This window comes from Syngnathus acus, chromosome 13 (assembly GCF_901709675.1).
Source record: "Syngnathus acus chromosome 13, fSynAcu1.2, whole genome shotgun sequence".
NCBI classification, from domain to species: Eukaryota; Metazoa; Chordata; class Actinopteri; order Syngnathiformes; family Syngnathidae; genus Syngnathus; species Syngnathus acus.
The window spans coordinates 8,171,481-8,192,504 of NC_051098.1; the positions used below are offsets into that span (position 1 = coordinate 8,171,481).

Here is a 21,024-nt window from a genome sequence, read left to right on the forward strand (position 1 = left end):
GTGAACAATACAGATTACAGGGACTTGTCAAAACTAGGACAGAAAAATAACATTTGTGGTGTACCTATTGAGTACTTTTTTTTATCATATCAGATACTGTATATGGTGAGAGAGATGTTGATGATATGTTACTTTCAAATGGTTTCCTCTGGTCGGCTAAAACTAAAACCAGCAGAGGTGACGTTCTAAAAATGTGAAATACTAGCAAAAGATGGAGTTCATGCAAGATTGCATCATGTCACAGCACGACACTGGGGGTAACATTTTGAGAGACGACAAGTACTAATTTGTTTCAAAGATGGTTAATTATACATTTTTACCCATCTTTTGTATGTTCCCACGTTTAGTTTTCTTCCTTCAAAAGGTATTCACTTTGAGGTTCAACAAATTAAAAAGTAGAATATTATGTTTGCTTCCAAAACTTGTAATGCTGTTTCCAGTATATAATAAAGAAGCAGAAGCAGTCATTGAGAAGATCCTTTATTGCGTCATTTCCCAACAACATGAAAAAAGTATGTGCTGTGTTCCCACTCTTAATAACAATTGAGCCAGCCATAGTTTAACATCACTCTCGTCAATCTATGTCCTGGCAGGTAGTATTCCAGCAGTTTGGCGCCGACTGAGAAATAAAGGTACGCTGAGAGAGAGAAAAAACAGTTTCATATAACCTCAAATTGGGTAACATTACATTAACTGACTAACAAAACATCTTTTCATGACAACTAGTGTTTCTCACCATAATACTCAAAAACTGCATCAACCTTTGACCCGATGAGAGGAAAGTCAGTAGCAATTAATCGCGGATACCCAGGATCCATTTGGTTTGAAGCCTCATCATAGCTGTGATAAAGCAGAGAGACAAAATAAACGGTTGCGTCAATGTTCAACCACAAGCACTTTGTGATCATAAGGGATTGGACAGAACGGATGAAAGAAAAATGTTGAATGGAAAAATATTTTATATTGTATTTTTGCTTGTGCTAACAGTCCCCCCCCCCCCACTCATGCTTTAAACTTGAACTGTATTTGAATACACTTTTTTAAGACATTGTTTAGACCCCCCCCCCCCAATACCTCCCCAAAAATGCGTTTGCATTGTTTTTCATGTGCAAGTCTTTTGACTGGAATTTGAAATCAAAATCAAAAGTTGTATATCTTATTATTGGATTGTGCACTCACCTCCAATACTCTGTATTCACAAAAAATAATGTTTTTCCAGTCTCTACCACGTAGACGGCTGCATCCACCTTACTGACAGTGGAAGGCAGGCCCAGGCTGGTTAGCGGTTTTGGATAACCTGGTATTATTGTCTTTGGAATGGAATATATGCCCCACACCTGATTACCTGGAGAGAAAGAAGCGCTAGAGATAAAGTTAATTCGCATACAATATGTAACCACAATTTCATGACTTTTACCCTCAAAGAGAAAAACTGTGTCTTTGTTTTCGGCCTCATATGCAGCGTCAACAGTGTTGATCGGTGGCCATTTTGTGCTCACTTTAGTAAAACGGATTTCTGGGAATGAGGCACTCTTCCTCCAGTAGTATCTGGGGAGGTATATAAACGTTAAGATGAAGTACTCTGATGCTTTACAAACAGAAGGGGAAAAAAGTTACCCATTTTTGAAGAAGTAGAAGTCTCCCCTGATGGATGTGGTGGCATCAAATACCAAATCGGGGTTGCATTGCTCATCACGAGGGTTTGGAAGAGGGTCTTGCGGGTCTTCTGTTGGATCCTCCGGCTCTGGTTCAGATCGTTGTACGGGTTCGGGGACTTTTGTCGGCTCTTGTGTGCGGCTACCTGGGAGATGGAGAGCAATGCAAAACTCCGTCATATAAAACCGGGCCTCCCTGTATTGAACCAAACTCTATATTAAATACAAAATGTGAGGAAGACAATCCAGTTGTGGTGCTACCCTGTTGCCGTTGTTTCTATTGCATGGATCGATCCACTGGAGAAACCCCAATGCTTTATCAGTGATTATTAATCATAAAATAAGTCACATTTATTTGACTTGAACTCACCATAGAGAGCCTGAACCTCTTGCCTATCATCATCTGGCAGCTTGTAGTCGTCTGTGTTGACATACTTATAAGTGGGGAACATCAGCGCACCCCTGTCTCTGGAATGGTCCAATCCCAAAGCGTGGCCGAACTCATGTGCGGCCACCAGGAACAGATTCACACCTGTACTCAGGAAGGATAACAAGGCAAACAGAATTATTATTATCATTATTATAATGACTCGGTGCTGCACTCCGCTTCAATATTCCATGGCGAAGTGCCGGTACCTCTTTGGTCTAGTGTCCATTCTTCATCATCATCAAAGTGTGTGTCCCCTCCTTGATTCAGCCCCGGAGAGTTTGCGTGAGCTAAGACTCTACCCGGGCCGTCAAAAGGATTAAAGTCCCCATGAGCTTCATTAAAATAAACAAAGAGGATTAGAAAAGTACTCGTAAATGTGTGTAGGTGCACCTTCTTCCATCTGGACTTACATCCACCCTTAAAGACGATCACGATATCCGCAGTGCCGTCGTCGATCTGCTGGAAGTCTAGTGGGATGACGTCGCTGTAGAGTTGGAAGGCTTTACCGATGATGTCATCCACCTGTTTCTGGCTCAAATCTGGCGTGTATTGAGTGATCCTGTTCAAATCACATGGAATCATTCATCACAACGCAAAATTCAAAGAAGTCGAGATAGGGATATTTTACAAAGTATTTTCGTCCCATATTTACAACGTATGGGATTTTGGCAGACCGTGGTCTGCCAGTCGGGAAATTAACTCATTGAATAAATTATGATTTTAATATATTTTTAAAAGCACCTCGGCCAGTTGTGGCACAACTACTGTATGTGTGTGATGGTGGTCACATGGATGCATGTGGAAGGGGGTCACCAAGTGCCCAATTCACAGAGGTCAAATTTACATCACCTCCAAGTGGACTTGCAGTTCCTTATGAATGAAAGTAGGTCCGCTAGTTTCAGTATTCTGGTCAATGAAACCGATTGGAAATTGTTTTGGTCAAAAACCAAAACACTACACCACTATTCTAATTTGCCACAAACTAGTACTAGTACTAGCCATGCTCTGCTTAGTCTGACTATTAGCGATCATCCAACTTTACCTGTAAGTTATAAGTTTCTTAGTCCATTTGGGTATCCCAGGGAAGTGTCCATAGCGGCCGATGTCTGACACACCACACCTGGACGTTTTCATGGCCTCCACCGTCTCCTTGTTCAAGACCCCCGTCACCTGTTTGCCAATATTCATGTATGATGGACAAATGTCTCATTAACTGTTTTCTGCCCAAACACAACAAGATTTCACCAACAAAGTCATTCTAGTAGGATTGGGTCCATCATGGTTTGTACCTCCAAGCCAAAGAACGCCTGCATGGTTTCCAGATCCTCGCTGAAGTTGCTCCTAATAGAGCTTCTCCTTGTGGAGTTTCTGGTCCCGACATCATTGTAAAACTGAGCGAGATATTTCTAGCGGAAAGCAAGACACATGAAGGTATTAAACATTTTTTTGCCTTTGCTTTTTTGCGAGACATTCCCTGAGAAAGGCCAAATTCAAAAAGGAGATAAGAATAGACAATGAAGTAAGAAGACTCACCTTCAAAACGAAAAAACGCCAGCTTCACAAATGTTATGTTGTTCTGATGTTTTTACGATGACTACTTTTTGCACTTGTGTGATGTCAAAAAATGAGACATGGAGTCTAAGGTCCTACATATGACTATTTACAGTGGTTAACTTATTCTTACACTTAAGAATCTAAAATCAAACAGATTATTTGTATGTTTTAATGTTTCTAAATTTGAAATCAACATTACCCCATAACAAATTGTTCCACTGTATGTAATCCTGTGAAGCAAATCATGAATAGGGATTTTTTTTTTTTTTGTGCAAAGGACTCAATTTTTATCAGTCAGTGCTAACCCATCTAGTACTTCCTAGTTTTGTCAGTTTGTCTACATTATTGCAGCTTACCTCAGCAAGGTCGTGATCATCTGGTGAAATGGTCGGAGCGACGGTCGGTGCTCCATGGCTCACTGCCAAAAAACCCACAACGAGCAACAGCGTCCATAGAACTGATCGCAGAATCATAGTTCTCCTCTTTCTCCTCTTCTTTCCTCAAAGAGTACTCAGTGTCCTATGTCGTGTTCATGTCAATTATATTAAGACAAACCCACAGTGTCAGGGCTTCCCCTGATTGCTCAATAATGGAAAATCAATTTTCACTGATCACGATAGCTGTGCAGGGAAACACGATGTACTACATCGCATCTGTTAAATCAAATAAGAAAATGAACATATTGTGGAATCTTGTTGTGAGTGCCACAAAACAAGAACACTGCAATTTTTGTTGTTGTTGTTGACAGAGATGGTTTGTACTTTACCATAACCTTTGGTAAATAAAAAACATAGTCCAGCTGCTTTGGTAAATAGAAGTCCAGTACTGTATTGCACTATTTGGACTCTTGAAATCTGGGGATTGGATTTTGGAGAAGTGAGTGCGTATTATATTTGACAGAGCTTTTAGATGGTAGGACTATAAATCCAAACTATAGTATGAAGTTGCAGCTATAAAAGTGTCTGCTTAAAGCACTGTGAATTCTCCCCATTGTCCCTCATGCGCAGCCATTTTCTTGGATTGAGCCAAGACGATTTTAGTGCCAAAGCTCCGGCAACGATTTGGAAACGCTCCACCGTGTTTCAGCATTTTGGGGCGCCGCGAAAGAACATACCACAAGACATGCCAACAAAGTCAGCGTGACTTGCAACACTGCTTGCTTCAGGTTGTAATTAAGACCCAACTATACACGCTCTTGCTTTAGAACATTTCTGCCATGTCATCCTCGTAAGGCTCAAGAGAGCCGTCCATAGTGCTCATTACCATACCAGCTAAATATGTTCAGCCATGTGCCTCAGATGTGGGGCAGTTTAAAAGATCAAATCGAAAATCTGATCTGATAGCCATCTGATTGAAGAATGTTAGTCCCCAGACACATTCTAGGGCTTAAATTTTTATTTTTACTAAGTACAACTTGCAACAGTGTGTTTCTCATGTGATGCGTCAAATCCCAGGTGATTGCTGAGCATCAACAACCAAGCCAGGAATTCGCCCTCTCCATTCCAGCAACACGCTTGTTGGCGTAGTCGTACTTATAGACTTGTGGTCCAACAAAGAAGTAGATGAACCCTGAGATAAAAAAAACAAAAAACACGCATATCTTTAGGATCACAAAATTACTTCTTTTTTTTACAGTGATAGGTGTGACCCAATGCATTTTTGTCTTTCTTATAAATGTTTGATTTTTCAAACATATCACTAGGTAATTTTTAGTGTTTAAATAATAAATAAAAAGTGTATAAATAAAAATGAGAGGGTTCCAAATCCTGCCAACTGTCTTTTAAGTGGCACAGCCCCTAGTTTGTCATTCAAACAGCCGAGTGAAGTGCAAAGGTACAAAGTTTGATGGTTGGACTAAAGTTGCATCAAAGGAGTTAATGTTTTATTATTGTGTGTGACAACAACTAAAGTGGCTTACCTTCTTTGTGAAAGGCTGCATTTATTGTTGATAAATCCGGGAAAGTAAGTCCAGGAAAGTCCTCGCTGATGTACTTGGGGTAACCAAAGTCCATGACTTTTCTGTTTTCATTGAAGCTGCAACAATAATTGAGGAAAAGAACTTATGACTCCTAAAAGCTAGCACAGACGTTGCCTGAGCAACATTTTCCGTCGATATATTATACGGAAAATGTTTGAATTGACTTCCCCTTTAAACAATCATCTAAAACAACCTAGAATTCACTTCTTTTTTTTACCTCCAATAAATGTCATGCATGAAGAAGAGGGTGCGTCCTGTTTTGGCGATGTGCACAGCGGCATCAACATCCTGCACCCAGGCAGGAAAGCCAAAGTGGCACAGAGCTCTGGGCTTTCCTTTCACGACGGAGCCTTTCACCGTCCAGAACATTGATTCTTTCACAACATACGGGATGAAATTTGTAACATATACAATGAAAACTTTTCCGACTACAATATAATAAAAGTGATTTACCACGAATGAGGTAAGCAGTCGACCTGCGTGGCACCCAGAAAGCAGCATCAATGCTGGTTTCTATCTTGGGCATGAAGTTGGTGATCGGACCTTCTTTGATATCGTGCGCCTGATTGTGTTTGATCCAAAGATATCTGGATGGGAACAATGTGCTCGGTTTAAGGTTGATCGTAAAAAGTGAGCGACAAAAATGGTCACTGCACCTGTCTTTGAAAAAGATGGTGGCATCCCCGAGTGTGGAGACGGCATCGAATGTCACATCCCGAGCACATCTGTTTTGTATCAGTCGAGGGAATAGTCTTGAAAAGTGATCTGGGTGATCTTGGGGTGGACCTGACATGCACACGAGGAGACGTTTTAGAACCAGGTTTGAGGATTATAAATGTTGATAAGACTGATGGATGAATTTACGGTAAAGTGCGTTGATATTGGTGACATCCTCTCTGGATAGGAGGTTGGGCCCTGAGTGAGAGACCTTGTAGTTGGGGTGCATTAGTGATGCTGGGTTCCTTGAGTGTTTTAGACCCAACACGTGGCCCAATTCATGTGCGGCCACCACAAAAAAATTCAAACCTACACAGACAAGAACAACATGGAAGAGATTGTTGTGTTTTAAGATGAAACTGGTCCCTGGCTTTTTAGGATTGAATGAGAAGAACCAACCAGATGTTCCTGTTGCTGCCCAAAGTTCATCATCGTCAAAGTGAATTTCTCCTGCAACATCCAGTCTTGGACCAAAAGTATGCGCCAACGAGCCACTGGGTCCATCGAATGGATATGAATCACCATGTTCTACATAATGTAAACCAGAACAAAGATATTCAACATATAGTACAGTTCCAAGACTGGTGCCGCAAATCCAAACGAAAAGTTTCCCCTTTGAGGTAACCTTTCATTTGAAGAGACAATGACTGTTTTTGTTTTGTCTTGTTGATAAAGCAGTCAGTGAATAACAAAAGTGTAATTCATGTTTGAATTCTCAAACCAAACCCACCCTGAGTGACAAACTCCACCGTGATGTCAGTGTTACGGTTTTGCGAGCAGACAAATGTCAGACCGCTGGCTCGGGCCCAAACGCTGAAAGCAGATTTGAGCAGGGAGTCGACGGTGCTTCGAGGCATGTCTCGGGTGTACCTGCCAATGCTGAAACATGACAAACTCTTAATTGAGTCACCATCAGAATGTGGTCCCATCACAAACAGTTCTGTGGAGTTCAACCGGTTTTAAAGATTTCAGTTGTGCACAATCCATCGAGCTTGTCTTCAAGAGGGTCACATCTGAAATCTATCCCTGCCTACAGCCTGGACTGGTCGCCAGACGCAGGAGATAAACATTCATACCTGTATGGACAATTTAGGACCACAATAAAACTGCAGGTATGTAATGAATGCTCTCATGCAGATTATAAAATTCAGGTTTTGTGTTTAAGTTTTTAAAACGGATGCTTTGAAATTGACTTGGACTCTGTATGTGGTTGGTGCCACTGAACTGAAAAGTTTTTCGGATCTTATTACATATAAAATATTTGTATTGCATATTACGGCCTCCAAAGCGATTATTATATTTCAACACCCTAAAAACAATATGCGGAGCTTTTACTGTAAAGTGACTGTTTATTACAGGACTGTCATATCATAACGTATGGGTGGTATCAAGGCATTTACTCAATAAAATGTGGAATTATTTTTCTATTTTACCTGTACGTTATGACCTTCTTGTTCCATCGTGCACCTTGGATGTGACTGCTATACTCAGCAGAATCTGGAACACCGCATCGAGGCTTCCTCATTACCCGTAGTGTGTCCCGATCTAGCCTTCCTGTTACGTTGAGCCCGAAGAACGTCTGCATGTCTTTCAACTTGGATGCAAAGGATAGGCCGCTCTGCTTCCAGCTTCCTGCAGGTTCCTCTCGCAGATCGTAGTAGTGCTTAAGGTATTCCTACAGTACATCAAAGCATATTTTCACTCACAGCATCCATCTGATGTCATGTACACTCAAAGATGTTTCATTAGGCATACCTGAACAGCTCTAGAAAAGAAATCTGGGTTTGCAACAATAAAAATAGTAATAATAATAATCAAACACGGTCCAATTACCCAAGTCACATGCTCAGCTGACAACATCATCCACTAGGGGAGATCTTGCAGTTTAAACAAACTTTGAGCATGCCAATGTCATGAAAGGACCTAACGAGTCTACTGTATTTCTGCTTCTGCAATGTCAAGCATATGTATGTCAACTTCAAATGTGCAGATTTAAATGGAAATGATGATTAGCCAGGAAATGGCTACATTCTAGCTCGCAAAGGAGCTCAAAAGTGCAAACGCCCCTTCTTCATGGGCAAAAATAGACAAAAGACAGAAAACTCCATGCAGGCAGGTAAATCAAACCTTGCGCTTTACTTGGCTCGACACAAAAACAGGACCCTTAGTGGGTGTGAGGTGACCAAGGGTGGCAATAAATCATACAGACACAAAACAAAGAGTTCCACAACTACCGTATTTCGGGACTATGAGTCGCTCCGGAGTATAAGTCGCACCAGCCATAAAATGCATAATAAAGAAGAAAAAAACATATGTATGTCGCATTTTTGGGGGAAATTTATTTGACGAAATCCAACACCAAGTACAGACATGAATAGGCAACAACAGGTTGAACGATACGGTATGCTAACGTTACATAAACACATAAATGAGGAACTGAGAACGTGTCTGACGTAACATATTAAGAGTTATTCAAATACCTATAACATAAATAACAAGTTTATCGAACCAGCCGTGTCACTCCAAATCATTAAATCCAACGACATCTTCGTCCTCCCCGTCACTTATGAACAACTCCGCTAACCCCGGAAGTATAAGATGCAGCCTTCCTCTTCTACATGGCTTACGTCAGACTCATTGTCAGTTGCAGTTCCAATTATTCTACAGGCCTAGAGTGCCCTCGTGCAGCTTAGTGTGAAAAATAACGTGGCATTATATAATGTATTAATAATTTCCCACATACTAAGTCCTAACTATGAAAAACACTGCGACATACAGTCCGGAAAATACGGTAAGTGACTCACTCAGGAAACTAAGCTAAAAAATTTATAACTATATATTGTCTTAATGGTCTGTCAAATTACTTCTAGACGTGAAGTGAATTGAGTATGCTGCCTCAACGTGGCGCTTGATCATTTTTGCACCCAAGTCAAAGTACAAAATTAGCCAAAAGATGGCTCGTATCTGGAAAAAGTTTGGTCGCATCTCAACGCATCGCTGTTTAAATGACATCACCACATTCAGACATACAGGCAATCATGAGTTTTAACAAATTTTCTCTTCGGGCACCATTGCATGAAAAGTAAATGAATAAGAAATGTGCTTAAGTATGGGAAAAAAATAATTTAGAGAGAACAGTATTTACGTACCTCTTATATTTCACAAAAACAATGGTTTTGTTATTGCCAAAAGCAAAATTGTAGGGTAAATTTCATACAGTCCTGTCAAGTGCATCTTAACTCCAACTTACTGTGGCCGTTTTCAAGTCAGCTTGTTCAGTAGGGGAAAGAGAGGTGGCTTCCTGCGGCATGGCCGTGGGTGCCGCCAAACCCGGGGCGGCTATGAATGAGAGCAAGACCCAGATGGAGAGCACCATGACGTTCATTTGAGCACACAGAGATGCCACTTGTGCTTAATGAGGCTTTTAAACTCTTCTACGACTCGACCAGCCTCAGATCTTACTTGCAACAAGGGAGGAGTTGGTGAGGCAAGAAGCCAAGGAGAACAAAGCCACAACATTTGAACTATATCGATATTGCAGTAAATCATGTCATTTTCTATTATGATATGGCCAGCAATAAACGTGCGTTAAATGTAAATGATTCAAGATATCTGATGTAAATACTGACCTTAAATATATTGTGACTCACAGTATTTACAATTTATCTGAACCAGCAATAAAATATTACATATTTACCGCATTCTATTTGGGTCATTTCAATAATTACATGTCGAACTAATTGTGACAACAGCCCACTAAATATTTCAAAATTCCCAAAACACACGTGGCTCATTGAAGATTTCATGTTCTCCATATTTCTTGTCTAAATGTGCCCTGCAATTGGCTGCCTGCCGCACCCTGGTTTACGCAAGCTTTAGTCTTGCCTAAAATTAGCAGACACAAGCGAGTCAAGTTAATTTCTGTGGTACCATTCATCCACAAGGCAAATCCTCAGTAGATTTAAATCAAAACAAAATAATCAAATAAAATAACAGTATTTTATTAACATCAAGGTGCACTTAGACACCAACCCAGATCAATAAATGAGCTTCTCCCAAAATAATCCCGTCATGTGCCTGGTCTGAACCTTATCTCACCAGATAGAGAGAGGGATGCCACTTTTTTTTTTTTTCTGCAGGCAGACTTGGGCGGTTCCATCATAACTTGAGTCCACAATTAAGGTTGATGGGCTATTGTGGGCATTTCTAGGACCATTAACATTCTTCTGCAGGGCAATTTGAGCCCCACATTCCTTTAAAAGGAATTTCTGTCATTCTGGTTTCATGGTTGGAGCGCAGAAGCTCCAGTAAAGTCATGTTAAGCCTAAAAGTGGAATAAAAATAAAACCCACCCTTTCTAAACATAACCAAAGACTGCCACCGCTGTATGAAACGAGAAGAAGTCACTGGTAATTTTGTTGCATATTCTTTAAAAAAGAAAAAAAGAATATTTCATTTGAATTGATGTCACATATTCCAGTCTTTTGACAACATTAGCAGCTGCATACAAGCAGTGGTTAAACGCAAGTGCCTCCAACTACATCATCAATTTGACTTGTCAAAAAATAGGCTGTCATAGTTGGATGTATTATGAAATGTTTTGTACTCATTTATGACTTTTTTCACACACAGAATGTGTTCATTGTGTCATGATGGACTTACAGGATGGCTAAAATGATAACATATTAAAAAAAATACTTGTTAACAGCTTTAATATGTGGCTTAGGGTGTGTTGCAAATTGGTTTTTTTTTCTTTCCAAATTAATTCTGACAAATTGTCTCAGAGGTATTATTTTAACAACATATTATGTCTGTTGGAACAGTTACAGGACTACTGTCATAAAATATCTATTTCAAAACCAGACAACAATGTTTTTCCCTTCAAAGTCCCTGGAGTCCAAAACACTTTGGGATTTTTCTCTTGCACACTTGGAAGACATTTTTGGAGATTCTCTGCAGCTTTGTCGTCCCGTTCGAACTGGTACAGAGGATAGATATGAGATTACAATGAAGTGCAACATTTGTAGCCTGTAATATTTTAACAATGTACATTGAAACCTTTCTGACAAAAGTCTACCACATGTTCTTGTGGTTGTTCTTGTTGTTTTTTCACAGTGGTGTGTAACTGCACTGCATCATACCGAGAGTCGTTACTGATATTTTCCTCCTCTCATGGAGCAATATCAGACAACTAAAAGTTTTCTTCAAGTCATTGCTGTCATTGTTAGTGGATTGTGTTAAGTGGTTGCTATTTAAGATTAATTGCATTCAAGTTAAAGAAAAAAAATCAAATTCCCAATTTTATCTGTTTTGTCTGAGTACAATGCATTTTGCTGTTGTGGTTGAGGTCTTTCACACAATATGATGCTGTGCTGTGGTATTAGTGATAAATAATCAACTCAGAGATGAAAAGCGCAGATTTATGGTTTAATTATATTTTTTATGACTGAATCTGTGTGGCAGTTATGTCAATACTACAATATAAATGATGGATGTTCTTTCCTTAGGAGCTAAGATAGGACCAGAGGACTGCAGTCACCTTTAAATATTTGCTGCCCTCTTGTGTTTTTTTTCAATTGGCTGGTGGATATTGTTCTGCGGGCCATTATGGCCATGATTTAATGTTTTTTTTGTCTCTTAAAAGAATACCCGCTAAAAAAAAAATATATACTGAGCCATTTGTTGTTGTTGATTTGAGAATCCAGCAAAACAAAAGCATGCTAAATATTGGAAGCACAAAATAAAGTGTTTTTGTGTACTTGAATCTTCTGTGGAAACTAGCTTCTGTTCAATAACTCTGCCGAAATCCTCATTTCATTGACTGTAATTACACAGTTTACAAGCAGCATGACGAGCATCTGTCTTACAGCATTGTTTTCTGACACAGCAGTGATACAATTACTCCCTCACACTACATACTTGGGTGTTTTCAGAAAGGGGTTATGGGAAACTGCGTTACTTATGTAGAGCAACACCGCTGTCGAAAAAGCTGTGGTAAGTGGAAATGTGAGGACCTCGGCACATTTTGGCCGCGGGGATGGAGCGAATAAAAAGTTCCAAGATATGCAGACAAGATGTGATGCACTATAAAAACAAAGCTCTGCAGACCTCAGCAACCAGTAACCGACAAACAAACTTGTAACATTGTTTATTCTCTTGTCATCGTGTCATCATCACTTGAAGACATATATGGACACAGTCATAGAATTTGAAAATGCACATCAGCAGCTTTAAAATGAGATGTGTTGAAAATTGATATAGTTTGACATTTATTTGGGTGAACTTTGACCTCGACCAATTTTGAAGATGGAGATGTTTTTTTTTCTTGAGGCGTTCTTTGACTTTCCTACATGGTGAACATTTTAATGCTTGCTATGTTAATAATGTAACGGTTAGGTACCCTCAGGTCTGCAGTCATGTTGTAAAAGAATGTGCAAAAACACTGTAGGGCAGGAATGTCATCCAGGATTGCAGAAAAGAGGTCACACGTACGCACACAAACACACAGACACGTATACAAACTCACACAGCATGTGTGCATTTGTCAGGGACCATTTTAAAATACCATCCAAATTCCCCCTGACGGCCAACTTCCCCTCAATGAGTCACATGGTCCACACCGTCCTCAGCAAGCAGCGATATTGCTCCAAAACATAAAACCAAAGTGTGGAGACAGCATTTGGTAATGACATGGAGAGGATAATAGCATCCTGTGTCAAATGTGATATTTTGAGTCCAACTTCTCGCCAAAACCCAGTCCAGATAAGTTTCGCACGAGTGAAGACAGTTTTGAACTGAAAACGCCATTATGGAGCTTTCAAATAGAACCATTAGTTTCTGGAAATCTGTTTTTATTTTGACGTATATCTTAAAAAAACGGCAACCAGTGAACGTAGTGAACATGCCTCTCTTGGTATGCTCAAGTCAGGTCGCAACCAAAATAAAACATCATTTGTACTTAGAACACCAAATAATAGACTTGGACCCAACTTTATTATCATTGGCATCATTGAATAATCACTAACAAAACTATAAACCTTTAGCCATTTAATAAAAAGTCATACCAGTAACAAAATGTATAAGTAGCAGAAGATGGAGTCCATTGAAGTGCATTTTATACCGTTATTAAGTCTCATAACAGCTCCCCAGGGCCATTAATAGTGAGGCAACATAAGTCTCACAGCATATGCATAGTTTATGATGTAATGTCACAAATTAATGAGCATGAGAGCAGAGTTTCTTTAAAAAGTGCCGCATCGGCAACTCTATCCCTTTTCTTTTACACGAGTCCTCATTTGCGTAGTTTAGCACAGCAGTCGAGGTGTGGGATTCAAAGTGATGATCCACACATATTATTCCTTTTGTGACATCACTTCTGGCTCAACTGCAGCTGTCTGATTGCCTAATAAACTAATCACCGAGTCATTCCCATCGGTAAATCTTTTCTTGTTAACTAAAGAAAACAGATCTGTTTATTTTTATCTCATGTGTCCCACCATTAAATGCAACATCAGCATGTTTTTGCCACATTGACATTTGGGTACACTGATTGAGTCAGACCGGCGCATTTCAGAAACAGGCGCTCAGACAAACATGTTAGGAGGAAGTGGCGAGGTGCTTTTACATGAATCACTTGGATCCTTTAAGGGAAAAAAAAGAGGAGGTCAAGCATTATAAATACCCCTTAGAGAGGCTCAGCGTCAATAACTGCTCGATAGCCATCATGTTATTTTGGCTGCTCCTGCCGCTGGCTATTCACTCCTCTCTGGCTGGGCCTTTGCTTGCCCAGGAAAAAGACAAGCGGCTTTTAGCTGAGGTAAGACCCGAGGCTGTCTGAGCTCCCTATCGTCAATACATTCATGATCTCTTTGACATACACAGAAGTACCTTCGACGCTTTTATGGCCTTCCAGCTGGTCTGCAAAGTCAGAAGAGGACAGGAGACTTTAAGTCCACGCTTAAGGAAATGCAGAGTTTCTTCAAACTTGAGGTGAGAAACTGTGTCCATTATCACCTTTAGGTGCTTTTGAGACGTCACCATTTTTTAAAAAAAAAATTCAATGAACTTTATATTCATTGTATTAATCATCTAATATGCTGTAAGAAACATAATAGTCACACTTTTTGGGAATTAATTAACTGCAAGTAGACAATGGACAAAAAATTAGTGTGCTGACAGGTTGGCAGATATTAGCTTTTAAGTACAAGTGGTTGAACTTTAGTTTGCAACATGAAGCCAAGTTTTGCGTCTTTTTGCCCCTTGTGCAGGTGACAGGTAGTCTGGATGACAACACATTAGACTTGATGACTCAAGCAAGATGCGGTGTCCCGGACATCGGTGAATACAATCACTTCCCTCGGGATCTCAAATGGAAAAATAACATTGTGACTTTCAGGTATGCTTCCCGGAGATGTAAATCTGTATGAAAACAGTTTTGAGAATCTCTCATTCATTTCGTATTTGTTTCAGGATTTTGAATTACACTCCAGATTTGAAGAAGTCCGATGTGGACCGAGCCATCCGCACAGCGCTCAATGTGTGGTCCGATGTGACGCCATTGACTTTTAAGAAGCAGTACTATGGCACTGCTGACATTATGATCAGCTTTGGGAGGAAAGGTACTCACCAAAAATGGTTGCATTCATCCTAATTTACTAGTGAGACCAGATTAAAGGTTAATTGCAATTGAAAATTTAAATGTTGCACATCGAGTGCTTGACTGAAATCACATTAAAGCGAATGTATCACCACATTCATTCTGATTTTGGTCATTTTAACTAAATCCGCTCATGCTCCACAGAACATGGCGACCATAACCCTTTTGACGGTCCTAATGGGCTGCTGGCTCACGCTTACCCGCCAGGCCAAGGCATCGGTGGAGACACCCACTTCGACGAGGACGAGCACTGGAGCAAAGATTCATCAGGTTAATAACTTACTGTGAAGTAGAGATGGCATTTCCGGAAAGGAAAAGGTGACTAATGTATGAATTTTCTAATCACAGCTTACAACCTGTACATTGTAGCAGCGCATGAGTTGGGCCATGCCCTCGGTATGGCGCACTCCTCGGACACGGGCGCACTCATGTACCCGATCTATTCATACGCAACAGGATACCCGCTCGCTGAGGATGATGTTAAAGGCATCCAGGCACTCTATGGTGACGACATAAGCAATCATACTTGACCAACCCAGCGTTGATTATTTTGCCTTTTTTCCAAATTGTAATTTCTTTCAATACTCAGGCCCCAACCCAGACCATAAAAAAGTCAAGCCGAAGCCGGACGCCCCCCAAAAATGTGACCCAGATTTGAGTTTTGATGCTGCGACAGAACTCCGAGGCGAAACCGTCATTTTCAAAGACAAGTGAGCGCAAACTTATTGTAGACGGACGGAAGGACGTACTTACATACGTACGTATGTATGTATGTATGTATGTATGTCTGTATGTATATCATCTATATCAATATTGCAGGTACTTCTGGCGCATTCACCCCCAGATGCCCGAACCCCAGCTCACACTGATCAAGTCCACATGGCCGTCCCTCCCCAACAAGGTGGATGCAGCCTATGAGAACCCAGAGAAGGACCAGGTTATCATTTTTAGCGGTGAGTTAAAAAATATTTACATATGATTTAAAGAATTCATTCATTTGAATCACAATCTTGCTGTGCTTTTGGGCAGGTATCCGCATGTGGGCTTTGAATGGATACAATCTTGTGGATGGTTATCCAAAGTACATACACAAACTGGGACTTCCCAAGAGTGTGAGGAAACTGGATGCGGCTGTTTACATCAAAGACACAGGGAAAACTCTGTTCTTTCATGATGAACAATATTGGAGGTAGTGTAATGTCACATATTGTGCCGTAGTTAGTAGTAGTGTTTTGTTTAAATATTTTACGTAAACAAACTATTTAGGTCAGCAACATATCAAAAGTTCAAATTCGGAAATTGTTCTCAATCCAATCACTGCCAGTATAGAATGTGTTATATCGTATCGCACCGCATCACATCGTATCGAATCGTTTCATATATCTCATCTTATCCTACCCTATATCATAAATATTGTTTTTGAATTCTCAGTTATGATGAAGCAAGAGGCACCATGGACAGTGGCTACCCGCGTTACATAGAGAGAGATTTTCCCGGAATGGACGACGAGGTTGACGCTGCAGTTTATCACTACGGTACTGACTTGTTTTTCTGCGTTCTTCAATTTCACTCAAGTGAACTTTCTAAGGAGTATTGTCATTTTTCAGGATTCTTGTATTTCTTCCATGACCAAAAGCAGTATGAGTACAGTTACAGAGCAAGGAAGGTCCTGCGTATCCTGAAAACCAACTTTATCCTCGGCTGCTGAGATTGCAAACGTGTCTTTAAGCACATTCATAATGAAATGAAAATTCATAGGAACGACACAGTAGCAAAATTAAAATGTTTATTTACAACAGTGCTGGACACAAACGCTTAGAAAATTCCCATCCTTGTGAGTGATGATACTATTTATATTTATTCTTTTTTTTTTCTACAAGTTTTCCTCTCAAGTATTTGTAGATACTGTAGAACGATAATGTGATACTTCAAAAAGGTTTAAACAGTCTCATATTTTTAACAATTGGTGGTTTGTATGTTTTTTAAATGTATTACAAAAGAAGGGATTGATAACTTAAAAGAATGCCCATTTCTAGTACTGTACTTGTCATTTGATTTTAGTGCTATTTATAATGATGAATAAAATAAAATAAAATTCTTCTCCCTCAATTGGTACATTACTTCACTGATGAATCGTTGTTCTACTTTTTGGTATTTTAAACACCATGTTAGAAAAAACATTTATGATTTGTTAATCTTATGGTGTACACAGCATATTGCCCTGTTAAATATAAACCAACTTAAATGAGCTATTATTCTTTTATTCATACTGATTATATAATTATATAGACGTAAAGAATAAAGTTTTGTTCAAACTGTCATTTATGTAAGTCCAACCTTTTACACTAGAGGGAGCAAGAATTCAGATTTTGACTGCAAGAAGCTGGAATGCATGCATGCAAGTACAGTTGAATCATTTTATAGTAGCAGAAGTATCCCTCTTTACATCTGGGTTTTACATTTGTAAGCCAAATCAGATACCGGATGGCGACATAAAAGCAGACGTTCAGTATTTATAAATACCTCCGCAAAATTGAGTTATTGTATTTGTTGACTGGATATTTTTTAATTTGAAATGACAATGAAGAGGAACCCCAAAAAGTTTTGCCAATGAAAATATTGTGCATTTTTATTGATTCTACATTTCAAAATTGATCTGACATAAATTTGAGAATGAACTCTACTTTCTCCTTCTTCTTTACTCTACACAGAGTTAACTACTGGGCTCATCTGCAGTCTGTTGCTAAACAAAACAGCAGCATCTTTCTGTTATTATTCTGCTACTGTATATCAATTTGTGTTTCAATTTATTGTTTTCATTGTCTTTGTATTGTATTGTATTGTATTGTATTGTATTGTATTGTATTGTATTGTATTGTATTGTATTGTATTTGTCACGCCTTGTCCCGGGTTGTTGTATTATGTGTAGGTTGTCATGGTTTCTGTCCGCGTCTGTGTACTCGCCCCTCCCTTCCTGTGTCTACTCACAATCAATTTACTAATCAGTCACCTGCCTCTCGTTACCTGTCTTGTATTTAAGTCCTGTCTGTGTTACTCCCTGTCGGGTCGTTGATGTCTTTTTTGTCTCACGTCTTTGTCGATCAGTTCCGTTTCTGTTATCCAGTCTGTCAGTCCTGTTGTTGGTTTTGTTAGGAAGTTATGTTAGTTTGTCGGTTCCGTTGGTTTGTCCCCTCATCTTCCCTTCCAACTACCTTTTCCCCCAATAAACCCTGGTCCAAGCTGCATTTGGTCGCCCTGCTCCATTCCAATCCGTGACAGTATTGTATTGTCTTTGTCTTTGTCTTTGGTCTTGTCTTTTGTCTTGTCTTTGTTTGTTTTTGTTTGTCTTTGTCTAGTCTTTGTCTAGTCTTTGCCTTTTTGTCTTTGTCTTTTTGTCTTTGTCTTTGTCTTGTCACTTTCAGACAAATCTAAATACCCAAATTATAACTTAGAAATGGGTTTCATCCATACAAGTCAGATAGTGTAGCCAAAAAAAATTTGAGACACCATTCCAGTTTTTGACAGTCTCGCGGGTAGGTCGGTTCAAGTGTCCAGAGGTCAAAAATGTGGATGTGTAATGAAGCGGGTTCGTTTGCTCATTTCCCAAGTTTAAGAATGATTCCTCAGCTCACTAATCCTTTAGTGTGTGTGCGTGTGTGTGTGTTTTCATGTCTGACCACTTTGTGAGGCAAAACTCTCCATTGTCAAAGTTTATGTAAATTTAAACAGTCATTTTTGCTAATTATACTTCCATTATATCAGATTATACATTTGATTCAAAAGTTAACAGATGTTGTAAAAAAAATCACCCATATTTATTAATTCAAACATTTATTGTTGTTGTTCAATCCTCTGGTAAAAGTAAGTTGAAAATGACTTGGGCAATGTTATTAGAGTAATGCACTTTGACTGTACTCCAAGTGCATTTGCCAGCTTTGAATGCTAAGCTCGTAGTGTTTTTTTGTGTTGTTCAAATCTTTCAGGTTGTGGCTGCAGCTATGGAACTTTGGCTCGAGACTACAAAAAGACAGTTGGAGGGGAAAAAGCAATAAAAAGCAAATGAATACGCAAGCATCCTTGGAGGAAAACCTTCAGATGGACCCGCCTAACTGCTGATGGAAACCAGATGGTGGACAGAAAACGACCAATGAATCATAACAATGACTCCACTTAACTTCTGGAAACTCCCTGTGAGGTCAGCAAGATGAGAGGTGATGATGCAAACACCCCTCCACAAAATCAAAACATACATGACTTCCTCTGTGTTCCCTTGACTCGATTACACACACATGGCCGTGCCGACTTCTTGTTTAAGGCTGAGCACAATGCAGCCCTATTTCGATGTTGCACCATGGCGACTAAAAGTGAGTGTACCATGTCGACAGAAGGGGTTTCACAAAATAAATAATGATGAGACTTTGGTGCTGATTCGTCACATATGACGTTATTATATAGCATATCAAGGGACACCAACAAGACTGCTGTGTAGTAAATACAGATTTCTAAAATAAAACATTTGCTCAAATTATCTTAATTATGTTATTATAAAATCAATAATGTGAAGGCACTAGTCATGATTCTCAGTCAAAAGTTTTGATAAGAATGTAATCACCGCCAGAGCCTCAACTCCCTACAATTTCAAAGAAAGTAATGCAGTTTTTTTTTTTTTTTTTTCGAATAAAAAATAATAATTAAAAATATTAAATTTGGCATTTAAATGGTTACAATCCTGAAAATGACCATTTCATCATTTTGATCTGGGATGAAGTGTATTAAGAATTCAAATGTTATCACTTTTCACCTTTTGATATTTCAAAATGAATATTGCCTTGGTAAAGTTTAATCCAAACAAATTAATATTTGAACACGAAAATACATAACCAGTGTAGATATAATAGATAAGTACACTGGACGATCTAACTACTTGTACTTCTTGAATACATCTGCGTGTAATCTCACTAATCTAAATTGATAGTGTTGTGAAAATGCCTGAACCTATCACATTCTTTCCAGAGAACTGATAAGAAACAGCTTTACAGTTCAGAGTTGTGATTAAGATAGCAAGAAGTGTCGCTATTTGACCTAGTTGTACTTTTTTTGAAAGACTTTTAATGCCGGGTGTAGCCTATGTTAGGTTAATCTCCAACACCATCTCAAAAAGACAAGAAACCATAGAAGAAAACAACTTGAGAATGTTCTCATGCATACTTGTTGCTGTTATGCCTCAACATGCAAGTCATATCTGTTCCACTTTGAGATCATCGCAAAATGGAATGAAGATGCAGGAAACTATTACAAGTACTAACTAATGTTTTCATTTTAACTCCCACTGGTCCTCAATAGACACACCCAAAAACTATTATTATTTCTCCACTTGACTCAACATGAAGGCGGCCTACAGAAATGTCAACTCTGAATCCAAGAAACAAAACCAGGTGGCCTTGGAGACTATATTGCAGAGGTGAGCAAACTTTGGTATTTAAGGGCCACATTTTTTTTCTTTATTACACTCACTACGTACTTCTATTTTGATCCACGGGTATTTATTATTGCTCATGCCCTGTCTCGCAAATCTAATGACTCAGCCAGGCAGTCACGTGACCTTACTCACACAGTCGCTGTGGCCACAAAGTGATTCATTTACATGAAACATGGCAGTAATCTATATTTACCTAAAAGAGAGACACCAGCTCACCCGTGACCCAAGTCAGGACGAGCAGTATTGAAAATGGATGAACGAACAGACGATGAAAATCAACAGCTGTCATCTATATGACTGTGTCTGCATAAAAGTCAGCATTTCAAAGAATTCCATTTAGAAATTGAGAAACATACAAGAGGCTGTTTCAGTTTGATTGTGCAAAATACAGGTCATGCTCTGGAATAAAATCAACACGACAATCACAGTACGTGGATGGAAATTGCAACTGTGCGCATTCAAGATGAGGAGAGAGAGAAAGCCATCTGCAAAGTGTGCACAGCATTGAAAAGAAAGAAAGAATTTGGTAGAAAACTCAAATTGGTTTTGCTCACA

The 21,024-nt window shown here is 39.4% G+C and overlaps 2 protein-coding genes across 2 annotated transcripts; one reads left to right on the top strand and one right to left on the bottom strand.

Annotated features, from left to right (window-relative positions):
• Positions 1 to 463: 463 nt before the first annotated feature.
• LOC119132731 lies at positions 464 to 9,744 on the bottom strand. Its single transcript, XM_037268203.1, has 21 exons — positions 9,585 to 9,744; positions 7,768 to 8,009; positions 7,065 to 7,213; positions 6,734 to 6,862; positions 6,482 to 6,643; positions 6,274 to 6,403; positions 6,071 to 6,204; positions 5,835 to 5,991; positions 5,558 to 5,673; positions 5,116 to 5,208; positions 3,996 to 4,141; positions 3,375 to 3,491; positions 3,128 to 3,255; positions 2,496 to 2,644; positions 2,292 to 2,417; positions 2,026 to 2,187; positions 1,618 to 1,801; positions 1,418 to 1,548; positions 1,180 to 1,345; positions 737 to 840; positions 464 to 637 (listed from the first exon to the last, which is right to left on the bottom strand). The coding sequence occupies exons 1-21, from the start codon at positions 9,717 to 9,719 to the stop codon at positions 534 to 536; spliced, it is 2,964 nt and encodes a 987-aa protein (XP_037124098.1). The 5' UTR covers positions 9,720 to 9,744; the 3' UTR covers positions 464 to 533.
• Positions 9,745 to 13,953: 4,209 nt separating this feature from the next.
• Positions 13,954 to 17,119, top strand: mmp13b (matrix metallopeptidase 13b). Its single transcript, XM_037268253.1, has 11 exons — positions 13,954 to 14,150; positions 14,216 to 14,323; positions 14,602 to 14,729; positions 14,804 to 14,952; positions 15,135 to 15,260; positions 15,339 to 15,494; positions 15,580 to 15,700; positions 15,810 to 15,943; positions 16,020 to 16,179; positions 16,422 to 16,525; positions 16,598 to 17,119. Exons 1-11 carry the CDS (start codon positions 13,959 to 13,961, stop codon positions 16,696 to 16,698), a joined length of 1,479 nt encoding a protein of 492 aa, XP_037124148.1. The 5' UTR covers positions 13,954 to 13,958; the 3' UTR covers positions 16,699 to 17,119.
• Positions 17,120 to 21,024: the final 3,905 nt, after the last annotated feature.

Coding starts and splice junctions, on each gene's coding strand:
- LOC119132731 (XM_037268203.1), bottom strand. CDS start 9,719: ATGAACGTCATGGTGCTCTCCATCTGGGTCTTGCTCTCATTCATAGCC. Junction 3,492..3,995: donor ATGATCACGACCTTGCTGAG/GTAAGCTGCAAT, acceptor GCTTTCCGCTAG/AAATATCTCGCTCAGTTTTA. Junction 1,549..1,617: donor TTCTACTTCTTCAAAAATGG/GTAACTTTTTTC, acceptor ATACCTCCCCAG/ATACTACTGGAGGAAGAGTG.
- mmp13b (XM_037268253.1), top strand. CDS start 13,959: ATGAATCACTTGGATCCTTTAAGGGAAAAAAAAGAGGAGGTCAAGCAT. Junction 14,730..14,803: donor AATAACATTGTGACTTTCAG/GTATGCTTCCCG, acceptor TATTTGTTTCAG/GATTTTGAATTACACTCCAG. Junction 15,495..15,579: donor AGGCATCCAGGCACTCTATG/GTGACGACATAA, acceptor TTCAATACTCAG/GCCCCAACCCAGACCATAAA.